This window comes from Thamnophis elegans, chromosome 13, assembly GCF_009769535.1.
Source record: "Thamnophis elegans isolate rThaEle1 chromosome 13, rThaEle1.pri, whole genome shotgun sequence".
Lineage (NCBI taxonomy): Eukaryota > Metazoa > Chordata > Lepidosauria > Squamata > Colubridae > Thamnophis > Thamnophis elegans.
Window position 1 is genome coordinate 20,262,834 of NC_045553.1, and position 20,029 is coordinate 20,282,862.

General features: G+C 46.5%; 1 protein-coding gene across 1 annotated transcript; it reads left to right on the forward strand.

The window, feature by feature from the left end:
- Window positions 1–9,509: 9,509 nt before the first annotated feature.
- On the forward strand, window positions 9,510–11,404 carry MRPS24 (mitochondrial ribosomal protein S24). Its single transcript, XM_032229634.1, has 4 exons — window positions 9,510–9,609; window positions 9,685–9,765; window positions 9,869–9,980; window positions 10,887–11,404. Exons 1-4 carry the CDS (start codon window positions 9,577–9,579, stop codon window positions 11,168–11,170), a joined length of 510 nt encoding a protein of 169 aa, XP_032085525.1. The 5' UTR covers window positions 9,510–9,576; the 3' UTR covers window positions 11,171–11,404.
- Window positions 11,405–20,029: the final 8,625 nt, after the last annotated feature.

Below are 20,029 nucleotides of genomic sequence, written 5' to 3' on the forward strand. Positions count from 1 at the left end.
TTCACCCAAATAATGCATTAGGTGGCCAACAATAAAATAGAATTTATAGAGTTGTCTTTAAGATATTTATTTACTATATTTAACCACCCCGATTTTATTTGTTCTGAGCACTGTGAAACCAAACAAGGATAATACAAGGGATGTGGATGTAATAGATACAGAACACCTCAATCAACAGAGTCAGAAACCCATTCAAGGGAAGTTTTGTGGGGGCCTCTTGCCTCCATGAAGTCTCAGCAGAAGATTATCAGAAGGCCTGTCCTGATGTGTGTATCTCTGTGCACTCTGCCATACAAGCTGCTATAAGGAATATCCAGCATGTTGAATTCAGTTTGGAACCTAACAGATAGCTAGTCAAGTGATCTTGGGATCGTTGTCCATCAGCATCCTGCTGGCTGTGTAACTGGAATTTCCAGGTTCTCTCCACTGAACATTTTGCTGTAGTTCTATAGTGTAACTATCAGGGCTTGAGTTACATCACAAAGGCATCTTAGTTAAGATAAGCAATAAAAATATACCGCTTCACAGTGCTTCCCAGCCCTCTCTAAGCAGTTTACAGAGTCATCCTCTTGCCCACAACAATCTGGGTCCTCATTTGACTGACCTTGGAAGGACGGAAGGCTGAGTCAACCTTGAGCCAGTTAGGATTAACTGCTGGCAGTAGGCAGAATTAGCCTGCAATCTGGCATTCTAACCACTGGGAGGGAGGGAGGGAGGGAGGGAGGGAGGGAGGGAGGGAGGGAGGGAGGGAGGGAAGGAAGGAAGGAAGGAAGGAAGGGCATTAGCAATAGCAATAGCACTTGTTTCACCCCATTTTATGACATTTCTTGTCACAGTTGTTAAGTGAATCACTGCAGTTGTTAAATTAGTAAATGGTGGTTAAATGAATCTGGTGTTCCCATAGACCTGGCTTGTCAGAAGGTCACACAAATGATCTCATGAGCCTGCAACTGTCATAAAGGTGAGTCAGCTGTCAAGCATCCAAATGTAACTCACGTAACCCTGGAGATGCTGCAACGGTTGTAAGGGTGAAAAATGGTCCTGTCACTTTTTTCAGTGCGGTTGTAGCTTCAAGTGGTCACAAGTGAACCCTGGTAAGTGGAGGACTACCTATATACCGCCTCTAAGCAGTTTAGCCAACAATCTGGGTCCCCATTTGAACAACCACAGACAGCTGAGTCAACCTTGAGCCAGCCAGAATCAAACTGCTGGCAGAGGGTAGAGTTGGCAGAAGTTGCCTGCAGTGTTTGCAGCGTTCTGATTCTACATGGTTTAGGACCTGGCTACCTGAAAGACCGCCTCCTGCCACTCACCTCCCAACGACCAACAAGATCGCACAGGCTGGGCCTCCTCCGGGTGCCGTCAACCAGACAATGCCGGTTGGCGGCTCCCCGGGTGCGGCTTTTACACACTTCTGATGGGCCGCTCATGCTTGTAGCCGAATGGGAAGAAAGGACACCGGACAAATCCTTCTTGTGATGAACTCTGGCCCCGAGCAATGCCCGGGAGGCTTTTTTATTAGTCCCAAACAAAGAAAAGGTGTATACAATATTACATCAACAGGCACATGACTAAATAATCCAATGATAAATATACAGCGTGGCAAAAAGCTTCGTCTCTGGGCAAAAGAGGGGGTGAGTGGCAGGGGGGCTGCTTCTTCCCTGGGCAGGAGAAGTGAGATAAGGAATAGGGAGGGGGGAAAGTGAGCAGCTCGCATACCTTTGAAATGCTAACTGCTAGATAGATGCTGGTACAGAAAGGCACACTAATTAATAGGAAGACTTACGTATTGCTAACAAGAATGTTTTTGTTAGTATCCATCTCTGGCCTATATTTTCCAGACAGCGTTAGCTGTCCTATATACAGAAATAGCAATGGAACTCAACATCTCCTCATTTTTGTTTTAAAATGAGAAGGAGGAAAGCAAACATATCAAAATGCAGATTCTTCATCATCACTGGTTATAGCAAACACCTTTACAAACAAATTGTTGTCCAACTCATGGTCGTCCTCAGCGTCCAGAAGGGACTTAGTTTCGTGGATAAGCACGTTCTTCCTAGCTGAGGAAAAAAGGCCTTTGAATAGCTGAAAGAGGGAGGGTAGGCATTGAATGCAGCAGCAAAGTGACACCAGCACTACTATAATACATATAATGGAGGAAAAAATGCTTCTTAACCAGGAGCCATCCGGTAGCCAGGACCACAGACCATCCCACCAGGCTGGCAGGACGTCTTCTCGAATCTGGGAAGCCAACTCCTTTAAGGAACTGATCTGATGCTTAACCAATTGAGAGGTGTCTGACAGGTTAAAACAACACATGTTTTTGACAGATTCACAGCCTAGATGATGTACCAGTAACAGAAAATCAATGGCAGCACGGTTGTCTAAGACAGCATGTCTGATCTCTGCCTGTTCCATATTCAAGGCAGCTATGGCTGCAGATGTGATGTTTATAGTTTTTGCAAGGGAACAGGCAATGCGATGGGCTGTCCTGTGGTTATGCATTGCTAATGCCGGAACACCAACTATAGAGGTAGCAAGGGAAAGATATTCAGCCTCGTTAAAAAGATTAATTGAGCTGTCACATGTTTCATCAAGGACTACCGACCTCTGTGGTCGTGAAGTGAGGTCCTGTTTGGTTGGTAGAACCGCAGTGAGGCGACTCAGACAGCAACGTGTATCTGATAGATTAGCAGGTATGTAATTAAAAGTTTTTTGACCACATGTGAAAAACCAACCAGCAGGAAGCAGAACGTGAGCCCGGTTGTAGGAAATGTTCTCGTAGGTGGAACAGTTGGCAGGAAAGATTCCCGTGGGCATGCAGGATTGTGTGAGAGAAGCAGTACAATTTTGAATGCGTGCACATGTAACGTTGGGTCCACTAGCTACAAAGGGTGTGGTGAGAGACATGGCATCAGCTGGGAGCCGTCTTGTGAAAGGGCCCCACACCATAGAGTCACCGTAATTAACTTCCTTCCTTTTTTTAAACATTGCTAGCTGGGTGTCTTTTAAAATAACAGAAAGAGGTGTGCAAACTGGTATTAAACAATTCCCTAATAACATGTTCAGGTCCACAGCTTCGCTTAGGCAAAAATTGGATACGTTTGCCTGTTCTGCCAAACGCATCCACAGGTTGTATGTCATTCGAGTGTGCAGACTGTGAGAAGCAGCTGACCTTTTCACCCTGTGTGTGAGAGATCTAGTAGGCACATGTAATGGTTCCTGTAACTTGTAAGAGGCACGATGGGAAATTTCACAGCGTATTAAAAATGCAAGCAATACTAAAACTATGCCACACAGTGAAAAAATAACATAATGATATGAAAAAGTTCTAAAACTAAAAGGTTTCATACACTCCTGCCACCGCGACAGGGGATAACCTGGAGGTCTTCTTCGAAATAAGGGACATCCTTCTGGTGGCGAATACGGTGGAGGGTGTCCTTCCCCGTTTTCCTGGTCGGGGCAGGAAACAGCCTCTGTGGTCTCATATGGTGGAGGGTGTCCAGGCCTGTTCTCCAGGTCAGGCCAGGAGGCAACCTCCACAAGCTGTACCTCATTTGGGGACTGACGGACGATCGCCATCCCTGGAAGTGTGTGGTGGTGATTTAGGAAGAAAAGGTCTTACGTGTCTTCCTGGCACCCAGAGCACTTTGTCTTTTAGCTGGATGGCAGCGTAGCCCCGTCCCCAAGTGATCAGGTCAGCAGGTCCTCGCCACGTCAGGTCAGGCAGGCAGCGATAGTAGACAGGTGGACGGGGGGTGTCTGCAGTAGGTGGAGCTGCAAAATGACGAGTCGCTGCTGAGGATGGTGGGCTGCCGGTAAGATTTAAAAAATTCAGGGTATAAAGGCAAAGGTTAAGCGTGTCTTGCACTGCTGGGAGGCCAGGGGGCATTTTTCCCCTATTGCCAATATATCTGTCCAGGGCATGTTTTAATGTCTGGTTGGCGCGCTCAGCCAACGCCTGACCCTGGCTGTTATAAGGAATGCCAAATTTATGTACAATGCCCCATTGGTTACAAAAGGCAGCAAAGGCTGCACTTGTGTAAGAAGGGCCATTGTCTGTTTTTAATTCTTTTGGGCGTCCCAGCGATGCAAAGGTCCGAATACAATGATTAATAACGTGTTTGGTGGCTTCGCCCCTTTGGGGGGATGCCATAATGTAGCCTGAATACGTGTCAATGGAAACATGTAAATATTTCCAAGGGGCAAATTGAGGATATTGAGTAATATCCATTTGCCAAATTTGGCAACACCCTGTCCCCCTGGGGTTTACCCCCATAGGGAGAGAGTTTGCATGCTGGCTACAAGAAGGGCACTGCTGAATAATAGCAGAAGCCTCATTTGCAGTAATGCCAAATTGTTTCATGAGCGCTTTCTTGTTCTGATGAAAGTAAGAATGACTCTCCCATGGCGTGGGAGCTGTCAAGGTTAAAAGAGAAGAAGAGTTGGCAGCAGCCGCTGCTGCAGTGTCGGCCACATCATTGCCTTCCTGGAGAGGCCCAGGGAAGGGCTGATGGCTTCGAATGTGGGAAACATGAAAAAAATTGGTACGGGCAGAAATTAACTTAAAAAGAGCGAGAGTAATTGTGGTTCCAATGAGGGAGAAAGATAGGCCTCATAAATTGATTTCACAATCTGAGTTACATAGAGGCTATCCAAAATCAAGTTAAAGGGTGTATTTGGAAAAGTTGAAAAAGCCAAAACAGAGGCAGCAAGCTCCGCACGCTGAGCAGAAGTCTGCGGGGGGGTAATTTTTGTGCACCACCGACCATTCTCCTGCCAGGCACAAGCACCATAGGTTTTGCTTCCGTCAGCAAAAATAGTCATGGCCTGAGGAAGTGGGAGGGGGGAATATGGAGTGTGCCATTGCAAGGGAACAGTTTTCAAAAGAGCCAATCTTGGGTCAGGGGGTGCATGGCAAGAAATCTCACCTGGCCAGTCAGCGAGTGCAAATTGAAGGTTTTCCGAATTAGCAAGTAAGGTCTCCCAAGTTGATAAAGAACAAGGGACAAAGATCGTGGAAGGTTCAATTCCTGCCAACAATTTTGTTCTGACACGGGCTTTTGTAATTAGAGCTGCAAAAAGTGCAGGTTTCTGAGAAATTGTGGATTTTGGGGTGTGAGACAAATGTACCCATTCAATAATTAATAATTTTGAAGTTTTTTGTACCACGGCTCCTGTTGGGAGCCCAAGAGTGTTACATATGATGAAAGCTAAGGGGGTGTTATCCTGAAAACGATCCACCCAAATTTGTGAAAGGGCCTCATTTACCTCTTTTAAAACTTGCTGATGTGTTTCATCTAATTTAATAACATCTGCAGGGTTTTTGCCCATTGTTAATGCAGAAAACAATGGAGCCAATTGAGGGGTTGTGAGCCCCATATATGGGCGTGCCCAATTAATGGAGCCCAAATATTGTTGTAACTGTACTAATGTGGGAGTGTGTGGCAAGTCCAATTTTGGCATTGCAGGTGCAGCATGAGAGGCCAAAAGCTTATGACCCAGATATGAAAAAGGTTGTGCTGTTTGAACCTTTTCTGGAGCTATGTGCAGGCCATTTTTATGGAGAAGATTAGTCAAAAAAGGTAATGTTGCTAAAACCGTGCCTGGGGGCCCACATGCTGCCACCAAGATGTCATCCATATAGTGGTAAATTAAAAAGTGAGGATGTGCCGTCCGATACGGCTGCAAAGTTTTGTCTACAAAATATTGACACAAGGTGGGGCTGTTGAGCATTCCCTGAGGCAGGACTGTCCATTGAAAGCGAGAAGCAGGTTTGGAGTTGTTAAATTCTGGGACAGTAAAAGCAAACAGTTTGCGATCTTTTTCATGGAGTGGTATAGAAAAAAAGGCATCTTTTAAATCAATAATCATGAGATCCCACCCTTGGGGAATCAAATTTGGATTGGGGAGGCCGCACTGCAGCGCTCCCATGGGTTGGAGAATTTTATTAACAGCCCTCAAATCATGCAAAAAACGCCATTTACCAGATTTCTTTTTTATAACAAACACTGGGGTAATGTAAGGGCTGTGGGATATCTCTTTCCTCTTTCTCTCTTCTCTCTCTGTCTCTCTCATACTCTTTCTCTTTGTCTCTTTCAGTCTCTGTCACTCTTTTTTCTTTCTTCCTCTCTCCCACTCTTTTATCACTTTCTCTTCACTCTCTTTTCCATTCTTCAGTCACTTTCTCTGTTGCTCCCTCAAACACACACACACACAAACACACTCATGCATGCACAAAAGCATTTTTCTCCATTCCAATTCAGATCCTATAAATCAATTGCTCTGTGAAACATCTGTGAAAAAGATTCAGGTGCTCAGGCATGAAAATATCATCAAAGCAACAGAAAAGAAATCAGAAGAGTCAGTAAGAAAGGGAGAACTCCTTGAGACATGAACTCACGATGAGGAAAGACTAAAAGAGGCATTGTAGGGGGTAGAGGTAGCCAGGATGACAGGAAGAAAGTAAGAAGAGCCAGGCATTGGAGCGTCTATAGGTTCACTTGCCAAAAGATTGAAATAAGAAGGAAGATAAGAAACAGCCTTTTTTGTGAGGCTGGCTTAGTTTGCCGACTATGAGTCAGGTTGGAAAGCAGGCAGAAGCTTCCTCTAAAGGGATGTGATGCCGGGGAGCTTCAAAGGCTGAGGGTGACAAAGGCATGCATATAAGGGAAGAGAAAGCCTTGGATTCAAAGTGTGAATTTAGTGAAGAGGTTTCCAAATATGGCAGGGGGGGGTCCGGTCCCCCCATCATGGCCTTTTCATGAACTTTTAAGCATTCCATGACGATCTGCCAAGCGGAGAGTATTTTCGCTGGTGCCCTTAGGGGCTGGAGAAAATACTTCCCTAATTTTGCCCAAATGGTTGTTCGAATTGAGCCCTTCTCAGGATATGTGGGACAAATTTGATAAATGTACCTGAGACAATTAGTAAGATCTTTTTTTGAAGGGATGGGGAGAAAGTTCCCATTGTTTTTTAAGATTAATATTGAGGATTTGGACAATTCTCTAAGTTCGAAGAGGTATGCAACCCGAGGCTTAGAGAATTCTGCCCTCATTACTCACGAATCTGGGAGGATGCTCCGTCTGCGACGGCCGGTCCTGATATGCAAGAGGCGTTCCTTCGCCGATGAGCAAGAGGACTCCAAATGGGACGGATGCAGCGACGTGTTTGATCAGCAAGATCACGTCGGAGGTCACCAGTTGCGGCTTTTACACACTTCTGATGGGCCGCTCATGCTTGTAGCCGAATGGGAAGAAAGGACACCGGACAAATCCTTCTTGTGATGAACTCTGGCCCCGAGCAATGCCCGGGAGGCTTTTTTATTAGTCCCAAACAAAGAAAAGGTGTATACAATATTACATCAACAGGCACATGACTAAATAATCCAATGATAAATATACAGCGTGGCAAAAAGCTTCGTCTCTGGGCAAAAGAGGGGGTGAGTGGCAGGGGGGCTGCTTCTTCCCTGGGCAGGAGAAGTGAGATAAGGAATAGGGAGGGGGGAAAGTGAGCAGCTCGCATACCTTTGAAATGCTAACTGCTAGATAGATGCTGGTACAGAAAGGCACACTAATTAATAGGAAGACTTACGTATTGCTAACAAGAATGTTTTTGTTAGTATCCATCTCTGGCCTATATTTTCCAGACAGCGTTAGCTGTCCTATATACAGAAATAGCAATGGAACTCAACACCCGGGGGAGGGCCTTCTCTGTTGCTGTGCCGACCCTGTGGAACGATCTACCCGCAGAGATCCGGACCCTTACCACTCTCCCGGCCTTCCGTAAAGCTGTTAAGACCTGGTTGTTCTGGCAGGCCTGGGGCTGTTGATGGATATCCAGCCCCCACTTAGATGTAATGGATGATGTGAATTTTTAATATTGTATTTTTCTATTTTTAAATTTAAACTGTTTCTGTCTTGCTGTGAGCCGCCCAGAGTCCCGATGGGAGTGGGCGGCATACAAATTTTAATAAACCTTAAACCTTAAACCCTGCACTGCCCTGGAAGCTCATCAGAGGGAAATTCAGCATGATAATAATGAGGGACAGTGAAAATAATCAGTGGGTCGCTTCCAATAGAACAGAATAGGAATGGAGAATAGAATAAACTTTATTGCCACTTTGAATGTACTCCATGCACACATGGAAATGTATGACTAGTTTTTTTTTTCTTTTTTCCTAATTATTTGCATTGGGATTATTCCTTATACTATTTATATTGTTTGTATTTGCTGTCACATGATTGCACCAGTGAGGCTAAAACCAATTTTGTTGTATTTACTTTGTACAATGACAATAAAGGCTATATTATACAGTACTATACTACACCAATCGGCATACAGTAGAAATGAAATTTTGTTGCCTACAGGCTCTCAAATAGTCTCCACCAATTTTACCCTACATAAAACATGACAAGATAAATAAATAAATAATTAAATACAAAAAGTAGGAGTTGTGGGCGCTCCATGGCTGGAGGCTTTCAAGATTTGAGTGGGGTGGGGACTAGAAATTTTAGGCCTGGATAACCTTGAACTACGCAGTCTACATTCCAACCTGAGTTTAGTGCACAGGATTATCTGCCACAACGTCCTAAATTACCTAAATGCAATCCGTTTGGTTCCACCACAAAAACGCGGTAGACTAAAGCGCGCTCGACGAAAGCGCGTACGTGACGTCATCACAGCGCGACGAAAACAGCACGCTGTGAGCGGTAAACTTAAAATTAACGCGCAAATCTAAACCTAACCCCCCCAAACCTAACCCTAACCCTTAACCTAACCCTAAACCTAACCCTATACCTAACCCTTTACCTAACCCTTAACCTAACCCTAACGCTTAACGTAACCCTAAACCTGACCCTTAACCTAACCCTTACCTTTATGTGAATCGGCTTGCTTTAAAAGCGCTTTTTAAAGCGCCCTTTTTTCTCTGCAGTCGTATTTGTCGCGCTGCTGATGACATCAGGTACGCGCTTTAATCGGGCGCGCTTTAGTGGACCGCGGTTTTGATGGGTCACGATCCGTTTTAATCTTGATTGCAGGAAAAACAACTTCAGCAAGAGTAGTAAATGTCTGGAACACCCTACCTGATCCTATTGTTAGCTCCTCTAACCCCAATACCTGACCTTAAGGCTTAAGGCTTAAGCTGTCTACCGTGGCCCTTACGTGTTTCTTAAGAGGTCCATAACGGGAGCTTGCATAAGCGCAACGGCGTGCCTACTGTCCCCATTTATATGTACTCTTTTTATGTGTTTATGGCTGTTTTGCCTATTTATATCCATTTATTTGTGCCATTTTTCTCAGATGTTTATATATTTGTTTCCTTGGACTTGTGGACTAACAAAAATAAAATAATAAAGTAAAATAAGATAAATAAAAATAAAATGAAAATAAAAAGGTCTCTTCCCGCTCTAAGTTTGAATTCGGAAATTTGAATTGAGGCGCGCGGCGGACTCCGCCCTAGAGCCGGAAAGGGCGGAGCGTCCTCCTTAGGCCGGGCAGGACACCTCCGGCGAGGACCAAGCGCGGCCCCTGCCGGCCAGGAGGAGGAGGCCCAACTGCGGCCTGCAGGCTCCCATGGCGGCGGCAGCGTGGCGGAGGGCGGCTGAGGCGAGTGGGGGCTCTGACGGGGGTGGGTGGGTCGGAGGGGGCCCCTCTGCGCATGCTCATTCGTTTTCTTCGCAGGCCTCCGCGCGGGCCCTGAGGGGCGCCTGGGGGTTGCCGGTCGCGGGCCGCGGCTTCCGGAGCAGCGCCGTGGCGGAGAAGGTGAGGCGGGGGTCCTCCTGCGGGGGCGGAGAAAGGGGCCTCGGGGGTGGTGGTGAAGGGTTGGGAGCCGCCTGGCCCACGCGCGCCCCGCTCTCCCTTGCAGTGCCAAGCGGGCCGCATCCGCCCTCGGAAGGGGAACCAGCCGGTGACCTACGAAGAGGCCCACCCGCCCCACCACATCGCCCACCGCAAGGGCTGGCTCTCCCTGCACACCGGTGAGCCCCTCCCCCGGGATAGGGGTGGGTGGGCTTCCTCCCCCTCCGTTAACCTCAAGGCCCCTGGAGCCCCCTCCCCACTTAGAATAATCCCCTGTTTTTGGGGTGGGTGGGGGAGCTGCAAAGGAGAGGAATAACAACACCAAATACCCCACCACTGCCAAAATTTATGGAGCCAGGGGGATGGGAGGCCAGCAGCCTAGAGGTCAAAATGGCTTTTCTAAACATAAAGCATGAATTTAATGTTTTATATGAGAGGTCTTCAAACTTGGCAACTTTTCAGACTTTATGGACTTCAATTCCCAGCACTGAATTTGCAAATGTCTTCCTTAAAATGCCTCATTACCTTCAGCATCCACTCCTTGCAAAGCAAGAGTAGCTTAGATGAAAAGCTCTGAAGACTGGGGTGGGGGTAGTAGAGACCCTTGGCCACAAGATTTTGCATAGATTTTGGACCCTCCTCTATTACACTATAACAGAGGCCGTCAAATTTAGCAACTTGAAGACTTGTGGACTTCAACTCCCAGAATTATCCAGCCAGTATCACTTACTCTCTTGTAATCCCTTCCTCTGCAATCTCTCCACTTAGATCAGAGGTCTTCAAAGCAGAGCTGGCTGGAGAATTCTGGGAGTTGAAGTCCACAAGTCTTCAAGTTGCCAAGTTTGGGGACCCTTGTAAATTTAAACGAAACGGCAGCAGCAATAAGTCTTTGCAGTGATGAGAGATGTCTGGAAAACGGTGTTGGGTGAAGTCCTTTTCCGGGATCTGACTTGTTGTAGCAACAGCGTGTGGGGTACTCTGCAGAATACCCCTCTCCGGCTCAGCCCCAAGGCCGCCTCGTGCATGGCGAGAAAAGGACAAAATAAAATAAAACAGGCTCTGTCGTCCTTGCTTTGCTCCTACAGGTAACCTGAACGGGGAGACGGATGCAGCGGATCGCACGCTGGAGGATGTCTTCATCCGCAAGTTCCTCTTTGGCACATTCCATGGCTGCTTGGCGGAGGAGGTGGTACTGAAGCGCCGGGCCAACACGGTGATCATCTGCACCCTCCTCATCCAGAATCTCCCTCCCCATAAGATTTACTTCCTGATCGGCTACACGGAGGTGCTGCTTTCCTTCTTCTACAAGTGTCCTGTGAAGATGGAGGTGCAGACCATCTCGGAGAAGGTCATTTACAAACATCTTTAATCCTGGTGGAGCTTATAGTAGAAAAAGGTTCCTGACTCCTGATTGGTATTGATGCTCCGCACTGGGCCCAGTGGGGGTCCTTGCTCCTTTTGCCCTGGAACAGACTGATGTTTTCTAGCTATTGACTTCTCCTCCAGAGACCGGAAAATAGATGGAAGTGCCCAGAGATAGGAGAAATCTTGTCCATTCTTAGAAATGAATTGCTGAAATACAAATGAGGAATTTGTGTCCCTATTTGTGACTCTTCTCTGATCTTTGTCTCTTTAGCTGATCTTGGCCCGCATTGCTCTCTGTAGCATGTTAAAATCATTTCACTTTGCTTCGTTGAATGGGGTGCCCCTGGTTGAGGTTGCATATAGCTAGTGAGCCGGACTGGACGAGGTGGCTCAGTTTCTGAGACACTGAGCTTGTCGATCAAAAGTTCGGCAGTTTGAATCCCTAGTGCTGCATAACGGAGTGAGCTCCCGTTACTTGTCCCAGCTTTTGCCAACTTAGCAGTTTGAAAGCAGGTAAAAAATGCAAGTAGAAAAATAGGGACCACCTTTGGTGAGAAGGTCACAGCGTTCCGTGCACCTTCGGCATTGAGTCATGCCGGCCACATGACCACGGAGACGTCTTCAGACACTGTTGGCTCTTCGGCTTTGAAACTAAGATGAGCACCGCCCCCTAGAGTCGGGAACGACTAGCACGCATGTGCAAGGGGAACCTGAACTTTTACCTTAGAGAGCCTGCAGGTTGCTACCCCAGGGCAAGTGGAGGGGGGGGGAGGAGTTTCCGCTGAACAGAAGTTGAAAAAGCTGGACTGTGGCTGCTCCGTTTGCCCCCCTTTCACCCTTTTCTTTCTTCACAGATTCAGAGCAAGCGCTTCAGGATAGGAAGGAACCTGGTCTGTAAAGGCTTGTGGGGCAGAGTGAAGACAAACAAAATGGCACCAAAGGTCATGCTAGATTCTTTTCAGGCAAAGGGCCAGAATTGAACCCTGTGAGGAGTTCTGGGATAAGCTGGCTGTGAAGATTATGAACTTCACAGCCAGCTTCAGGCAACCAGTGCAGGAGGGCCTGGGGTGGTAGAAATGGAAGGACAACATGGAAGGTTCCTGGGGGAGGGCAGAAAAATGCACTCTGGAGAAATTCTTGCTGCTTTTTCTGGAAAAAAGAATCTGTTCCATGCACTTCCCTTTAGTTACAGCTTGGAGGTAAAGTATTCACAAATAGGATGAATAATTTCCTGGCAGCCCACATTCGAGCATAGCCCAGGCATGACCAGTAGCACAGCTTGAAGCTCAGGGTGGCTTCCTGTGTAGTGAGAGTGTGGGGAAACATGATTTCCATCAAAGTCATGCTTCCTTCAAGTTGCCATGTTGTAACAGGGCTGAGTAATTGGCAAAATTCATGATGGACTGGTGGTATCCAAGGGTCACAGCGGTTTCATTTTGTGCTAAAAACAAGCAATGTGACCAGCTGGTCCTTCCTTGCCTGATCTCAAAAAAAGCTCAAAAGAGCCAGTCCTGGTTAAACCACCAAGGGAATCTCAGGACAATAAACCAGACTGGGATTTGGGCAAAGAACAATAGCAAATCTCTCTTCCCGGACTTTGTCCAGAAATTGAGCTTGACTTGAAGGAGATTTGACTTTTTTTCTAGAAGATAAATAGAGAGTGACGGAATGTCTCTCCGGGAACTCTTCTTTCCCTTTGAAGTGCTTCTGCTGGTGGGTCTCTGTGTCAGCTCAGCTCCAATTCCGAAAACCAGGTCCCTAGCCTCGGGGAAATGACCATGGAAGTAGTTTTGCTTGCCTGACTACCCCCCCCCCCCCCAAACTGAAAGGTGGTTGGCAAAACAGCTGTGCCCCTTGGCCACCTCTTCCACCATCTGCTCTGCACAACATGTGTACCCGGTGTCTCCCAGTAGGCCAGGGCCAAGGGGACTTGTGAGAGAGTACCCATGCAGGCTTGGAATTATGGCTAGGACAGAGAGGGAAAACTCCCAGTGGTCATGGGGTAGGCTCTGTTTTTGCCAGCACAAGCTCCTTCGGATTGGAATGGCTGCCTGTTTGAGGTCAGTCCAGCCTAGGGTTTCCTTCCTTCCTGCAAATGAGGATGATGGGCAGGGAGCCTTAATTGTAAAGTGGAGGCTCACCTCTGCGGCTTGAAAGACAAATTCATTGAAGGCTTTCATCAGGAGTGTGTACTTAACCGAATGACTGAGTTGACCTCTTGGGAATTTGCACAAGATTGCCATTTTTTTTAAAAAAAAAAATCCAAGGTTAATGGCTTAGCCTGCACCCGTTTGCTGAGCCAGCGTTTGTAGCTGCATCTGATGTCAGCCAGTATAAAGGAACTCTGTAAGGTCATCCTGTGGCGTAGGAGGTTGCTCAGAAGGAAAGGTTAGGGCTGCAGATAAGAGACTTTGGGTGAACTGCAGTGAAGAGGGGCACTCGGTTGCTTTGAACCCTGATTCTGCTTTACAAGAGAGGGCATGGGGTTCCTGGCACTGCCAAATGTACAAAACTAATGATGCAAGCAGAGAAATGTGCATGTGGCCCATCTCCAGCTTCCTAATGGCTTTAACTTTGCCCTTCAGAGTCCAGAGCTTAGAAGCCCCCAGGAAGCTAAGCTGGGCGGTGGGAGTGAATATGACTGGGCTTAACCCAGATCGAATTTCTATTTCCCTTGGCTGGCTGTCTTTCCATCAGGTGTGAACCGGTTAGGATAAAACGCCAGGGCATGTTGTGTCAAGAGCGGAAGATTGAAATTGGCTACTGACAGTCTGGCCGTAATCCTTGCAACTGAGTGACCCTCTGTTCTTCTGGCCACCGGCCATCTGTTTTCCCAACCTGGCCGTTCTGTTTCATAAACTGCCACTGAAGAGGCCCAGTTGTTTTCCTCCGTGCTGGTGGTGTCTGGAGCACTTCCTAGTGAGCGCACTGTTTGCTCTGTTGGTTTATGCCTCAAGGTAGTGTTTAGAGCCCTTTTTGCCAATAACATGCATGGGAGTAATTTGAGTGAGTCACAGAACCAGAGACAGCTTTATTTTTAAATCCCAGGACGGAAGAGCCAAGAGCCAAGAGGTGCACTGCCTTTATTGGTGGTTTAGTCATTTTCCTTCACACAAGCCTTAATCTGTAATCCATGGCTCCCTTTCTCTTCTCTGCCGTTGGGCTCCCTTCCAGGAAGAATTTTTAAAGACTTGGTTTTGCTTTAGGTGCTTACCAGTTTATATGTTTTACCATATAAACTGGTAAGCCAGTTTACCAGGCATGGAAACCCACCTAAGTGCCTCGACTAAAACAACACCAGTGGTGGTTTCTGGCCGGTACGGCCATACTGGTGGTAGTCAGGAGCAGCGCCCCCCCCCCCCCCCCGGGCGTTCCTTACCTGTTTTTGAAGCAACCGTGCGAATTGTGCCAGCTCGCACAAGGAGCTGGGTGTCGCAGGGTGGTGGAGTGGGCATGTGTGCACAGTGCACATTAGGCACATGTGCAGCACATGCCCGGCCTGTGCACGAACAGACCACAGGCAGTGTACTGGTAGCGACAGTAGGAGCAACCCACCATTAACCTCCACTCCCCCAAAAAATACATGGAGGTTTTCACAGGACCCTTACCCCAGGCTTGGTCTTAACAGGTCTCAGGAGACTTTTGGTGACCAAGAGCGGGCGCTGTGTGCGCCTCCCAGGGCAGCCTTCCACAATCTCGCAAAATGGCAGCCTTCAATTGAAGGGAGTGGCACACCCATTCTGCCCCATAGGCAGAAGCAGTGGGAGGCAGTTCCTCATATACCAGGCTCTGTGCACAAAGGGCTTTATAGGGGATGCCAACACTTTGAATTGCCCCGGGAAGCTATGGGTTACCTCTGCAGCTTGGGTAGCTGTGATATAGCATGGGCATAATGAGGGGTGCCAATTATTGCTTATGCTACTGCATTCTGAACCAGCTGTTGCTTCCAGATGATCTCCAAATGCAGCCCCACGTAGAGGGCTTTGCAATGGTCCTTAAAAGTTTTGCATCTTCCAATATATTTTTATCCACTACTAGATGACAATTTCGTAGCATAAGACCTGCCCCCGGGGAACAAAGATGCTTGCAGCTGGTGCTGTTTCAGTTCAGTGCATGGGAAATTTTCTCCTGGAATAAATATATATACTTTTGGTCCTTTAGCAACGGATGTAATTGCCCACCAATAACATTGGACCCTTATGCTGTCACTTAGTTCAGATGGTGAGTTTGGTTCTGCTTACTGCAAGCATTAAAATAGGGTGCATTGGTACAAAGTGCTAAATGATTTACCATGCAACAATGGATTCACACAACAAGAGCCGAGGTGGCGCAGTGGTTAGAGTGCAGTACTGCAGGCCACTTCAGCTGACTGCTAGCTGCAGTTCGGCGGTTCAAATCTCACCGGCTCAAGGTTGACTCAGCCTTCCATCCTTCCGAGGTGGGTAAACTGAGGACCCAGACTGGGGGCATTATGCTGACTCTGTAAAACTGCTTAGAGAGGGCTGAAAGCCCTATGAAGCGGCATATGTCTAAATGCTATTGCTATATTAAACTGACATTCATTAGGTTTATATCCCATTTCTTCCACAAGCACACCCTAACCCTTTGTTTCCTCCAACAACCACCTAGGTCAGAGGTCTCCAAACTTGGCAACTTTAAGACTTCTGGACTTCAACTCCCATAATTCAACTCTGGGAGTTGAGGTCCACAAGTCTTAAAGTTGCCAAGTTTGGAGACCTGATCTAAGTGGAGAGATTGCAGAGGAAGGGATTATAAAAAAGTAAATTATGCTGGCTAGGGAATTCTGAGAGTTAAAGTCCTAATCCAATAGTTTTAATTGCTACACTACATTCTAAGCTTAGTATTTTGTGTGAATCGGGCCTCTTTCAGCAGAATGTAATACATCTTCCAGCTGATGTTATATGATAATGTCCTCAAGTCCCCCATATTAGCTAGAAATTCACAAATAGTAAATGTAATCACCCTAGGCTCTCCCTGTTAACTTCAACATTTGGACTTCCCAATATGTGCAGAGACGATAGCTCATAAGCAGTGCTTTTTTTCCTGCTGTAGCACATGGCGCTCCCATAATGCTTACTTTTTCATTATTGCAAAATTGGAAGGTCCCAGAAGTCCTGTCTGATACTTAAATGTTGGCTCCAGGGAAAAATAGCTGTAGGGCGATTTTATATATTTACAATTATATTTTATATATTTACAATATTTACAATTGAGCATTTATTTAAAAAATGGGGTCTTCTCAGCAATCTCACATCATTGGTAGAACTTGCTGCAATTTAAAATAGCTATGTAGGTAACACAATCACATGACCATTTTTCTATAATCCACTTGCCAGTGCACTTGATGCTTGAGTTTTCAGTAATTTTGCATAAGTAATCTAATGGAGAGCTGAAGAAGCTTCTTGGATGAGAAACGAAATGTCTTCAAAGGAAAACCAAGTCCAGTTGCCTCTTGAGAAAGCTTCTTCAAGATATCCTAATAAAGACTGTCTCGCTGGGTCTAGGGATTGAGTGGGTGATATAAAAATTCCATAACATAATAAATGATAAATGTCCGATTTATGTATGTTGGCATTCTATCTAATGAGAAATAGGGCCCACATCTTTACCTGTAAAATGACACAACAGCCACCCTAGGACTTTTGATGGAGTGGCAGGTGCCCCTCTCCATCGCCTGCAGCTTGTGCTGCCTTAGGCTTATTTTATGTACCAGGATACTCAAGTGTTGCACACAGATTGACAAAACTCTACAGGGGATTCGCTACGGAGGAGAATTGGGTGCCCCTTGGGTCAGAGATCACCCAGCTGGTGGAACATTGACTCAAGAGTTGCAATCTGTTCCCTTCTTCCCAGAGTTGGTCATTACGGGAGTTCTGGACTCCTGCCTTGTCCTCCAAGCGTAGATCCTCTCTTTGGACTCAGCTATCTTGTGAGGACAAAACGGACTCTGGTGACTCAGCTTTCAGCCACCAGCTCATCCCAGGCAAGGAAGCAGATTCGGTCTTGCCAGTTGGCAGCAAGGGGCAGCCTTGTCCTTTGGGCTCAAAGTCACAGGTGTTGCCTGCCAGGGGGTTGCAGTCAAGCTAACCCTGACACAACCCTGGAGGGGCAGGGAGGGGATCCTGATTCACATATCCAAGTCAGGCTTTTGAGGCAGCTGAGTCCCTCCCCAAGTTTTCCCCAGCAGTGATTTGTGGTTGTGGATTCCAGTTTTCATATGGGTTGTAGCTTATGGGCCCTGCTAGATGGCAATGCTGGGCTGATCTTGAAAACCAGAGTGGAGCTGATTTGGCTGAGCAATATGACAGTCCTTGGCTTAGCAACCATTGGAACTTATAATAAAGGTAAAGGGTCCCCTTGCACATACGTGCTAGTCGTTCCTGACTCCAGGGGGCAGTGCTCATTTCAGTTTCAAAGCTGAAGAGCCAGCACTGTCCTAAGATGTCTCCATGGTCATGTGGCCGGCATGACTCAACGCCGAAGGTGCACGGAACGCTGTTCCCTTCCCACCAAAGGTGGTCCCTATTTTTCTACTTGCATTTTTAATGTGCTTTTGAACTGCTAGGTTGGCAGAAGCTGGGACAAGTAACGGGAGCTCACTCCATTACGTGGCACTAGGCATTTGAACTGCTGGCCTTTCTGATCGATAAGCTCAGAGTCTTAGCCACTGAGCCACCATGTCCCTTACCTTCCCCCCCAAAAGGGTATTTAGACATGGGTGCTAAGTTCTGATGGCTGCCCCCACTCTCCTTACATGATTGCATTTTAGGCCCTTGGCAAATGGCTCATGTTTATGGCCACTGGCAGTATCTTGTAGTCAAGTAACCATGCTTTACATAATTTTTGCTGAAAAATGGCATTTACTTCCAGTTTCTGCCAGAAAAAAATGCCATGTGTAGACAATGGGAGCAATTAAAGACTGCTGTGTTCATTTCATTACTGCCACAAAAAAGGTTGTAAAATTGGATGTGGTCATGTGTTTATCTACATAACAACTGGCACAACCTATAACTATAATTCTGGGGTCAGTTACAATAGCAATAGCAGTAGACTTATATACCGCTTCATAGGCCTTTCAGGCCTCTCTAAGCGGTTTACAGAGAGTCAGCATATTGCCCCCAACAATCTGGGTCCTCATTTTACCCACCTCGGAAGGATGGAAGGCTGAGTCAACCCTGAGCCGGTGAGATTTGAACCGCTGACCTGCCGATCTAGCAGTAGCCTGCAGTGCTGCATTTAACCACTGCGCCACCTTGGCTCTTACAGTCGTAAGTCAAGCAATATCTTGGCTCTTACAGAGCCACCTTGGCTCTTACAGTCGTAAGTCAAGCAATATCTGTAAAGTAGAATAGTAAACGGACAAAACCTTCCAGGAGTGGTCAGGGTTATATAGACTGCTTATATAGTGTGGCAAATAAGAAAAACCAAATGAATATAACAGTGGAGGACCAAGAATCCTGCTTGAGACAAAAAAGCCTTTGCCTCTGTAATCACATTAGATAGACAGGTGTCTTCTGAGCAGGTGGGATTAGTGAGAAATCAGGATGGAGAGACACACAGTCAGTGCAGGGAAGTAAAAAGATTAAGCCACTGAATTTGTGTAGAGAGGAAGAGGAAAAGAGTAACAATTCAATGAAGTTGGTGAAATGGATTCTTCAGAATTATTTTCCATTCTTTCATGGAGGTGTGGAGGCCAATAAAGTGCCCAATGCATCAGGTGTGGAGCATTGCATGTGCTGCTATTCTTTCATCATGGACTATCGCATTACCTCAGGTTTGCTTAACCTCAGGAAATAGCTGGATCAGACCATTAACTTGGCAGTAGAAATGATTTAGAGTACACCTGTCATTCCGATTCACGTAAATAGCTGGAAATGTATACAGCTGGTGCCAATATTAGTTCATCCTGTACAACTGGAGTGAGGGAGGGGGGCAGCAGAGTCATGGCACCCTGCTGCCCCACTTCCAACCCATCTGGCTGCCCGGCTGAAGGGAAACTTTCAGAGTAGAAGAGGGAAAAAAGGAAGAATAAGATATATTGAAGGGAAAAATACAACTGAAGTTGAAAGGAATCACAAGGATTGTCTAGTTCAATCAGTGAACTTGTTCTGACTGCCAATATCATTCTGCAAATGTGCCCATAATCGTACACAGGATGGTGAGTTGTTCTCTCTTTCTCTGTCACCCATTAAAATTTTCCCATTTGGAGTAAACTGTGAACTCACTGCCTGTATCTATTGACAGACCTGGAGAAGCCCTTATTGCTGGATTATGCCTTTTATCTGTCTAGCTGGTTCTACCTCTGCTTTTCTGACCTCAATCCTATATGTCTGAACTGAAGCTTTATAACTTTGACAATTCACCTTTCTTCCATTGGCAATAAACATTCCTCTTTGGTGAGTCTCCGCTCCTTCCCACACTGGTTCTTTTTGAGATGGGCAGATAAAAAGAATACCTGACAACCAGGCCAACATTTATTAGGGATGCATTGTCTTCTTTGGCAGCTGCAACGCTGCTAAAACCCTCTCCCAGTTACTACTGTTGAGCCAGGTGCCGCCTGTCCTGCACCTGTGCATTCGGTTTTTCCCGTCTATGTGCAGGCCCTGACATTTCCCACTGCTGCACTGCATCTGGTTGGATAGGATCCAGTGCTCAAGTCTATCAAGATTCTTCTGTTTTCCAAAGTGTTAGCAATTCCACCCAATTTCGTGCCATCAGAATATGATTGTTATAAAAAATATGTCAAGCCTCTGAGAAGTACCCAAGTCTGTTGCAGACGAGGTAGGTGTTGGTAACATGAAACTCAAGTATGTTTAAGAGTAAGAAAATGAACCCATTTCTT

What these genes read in the sequence shown, in the direction of transcription:
- MRPS24 (XM_032229634.1), top strand. Translation starts at nt 9,577, where the DNA reads ATGGCGGCGGCAGCGTGGCGGAGGGCGGCTGAG. An exon ending in CGTGGCGGAGGGCGGCTGAG is followed by an intron (nt 9,610 to 9,684) that starts GCGAGTGGGGGC and finishes TTTTCTTCGCAG; the next exon opens with GCCTCCGCGCGGGCCCTGAG. An exon ending in GCAGCGCCGTGGCGGAGAAG is followed by an intron (nt 9,766 to 9,868) that starts GTGAGGCGGGGG and finishes TCTCCCTTGCAG; the next exon opens with TGCCAAGCGGGCCGCATCCG.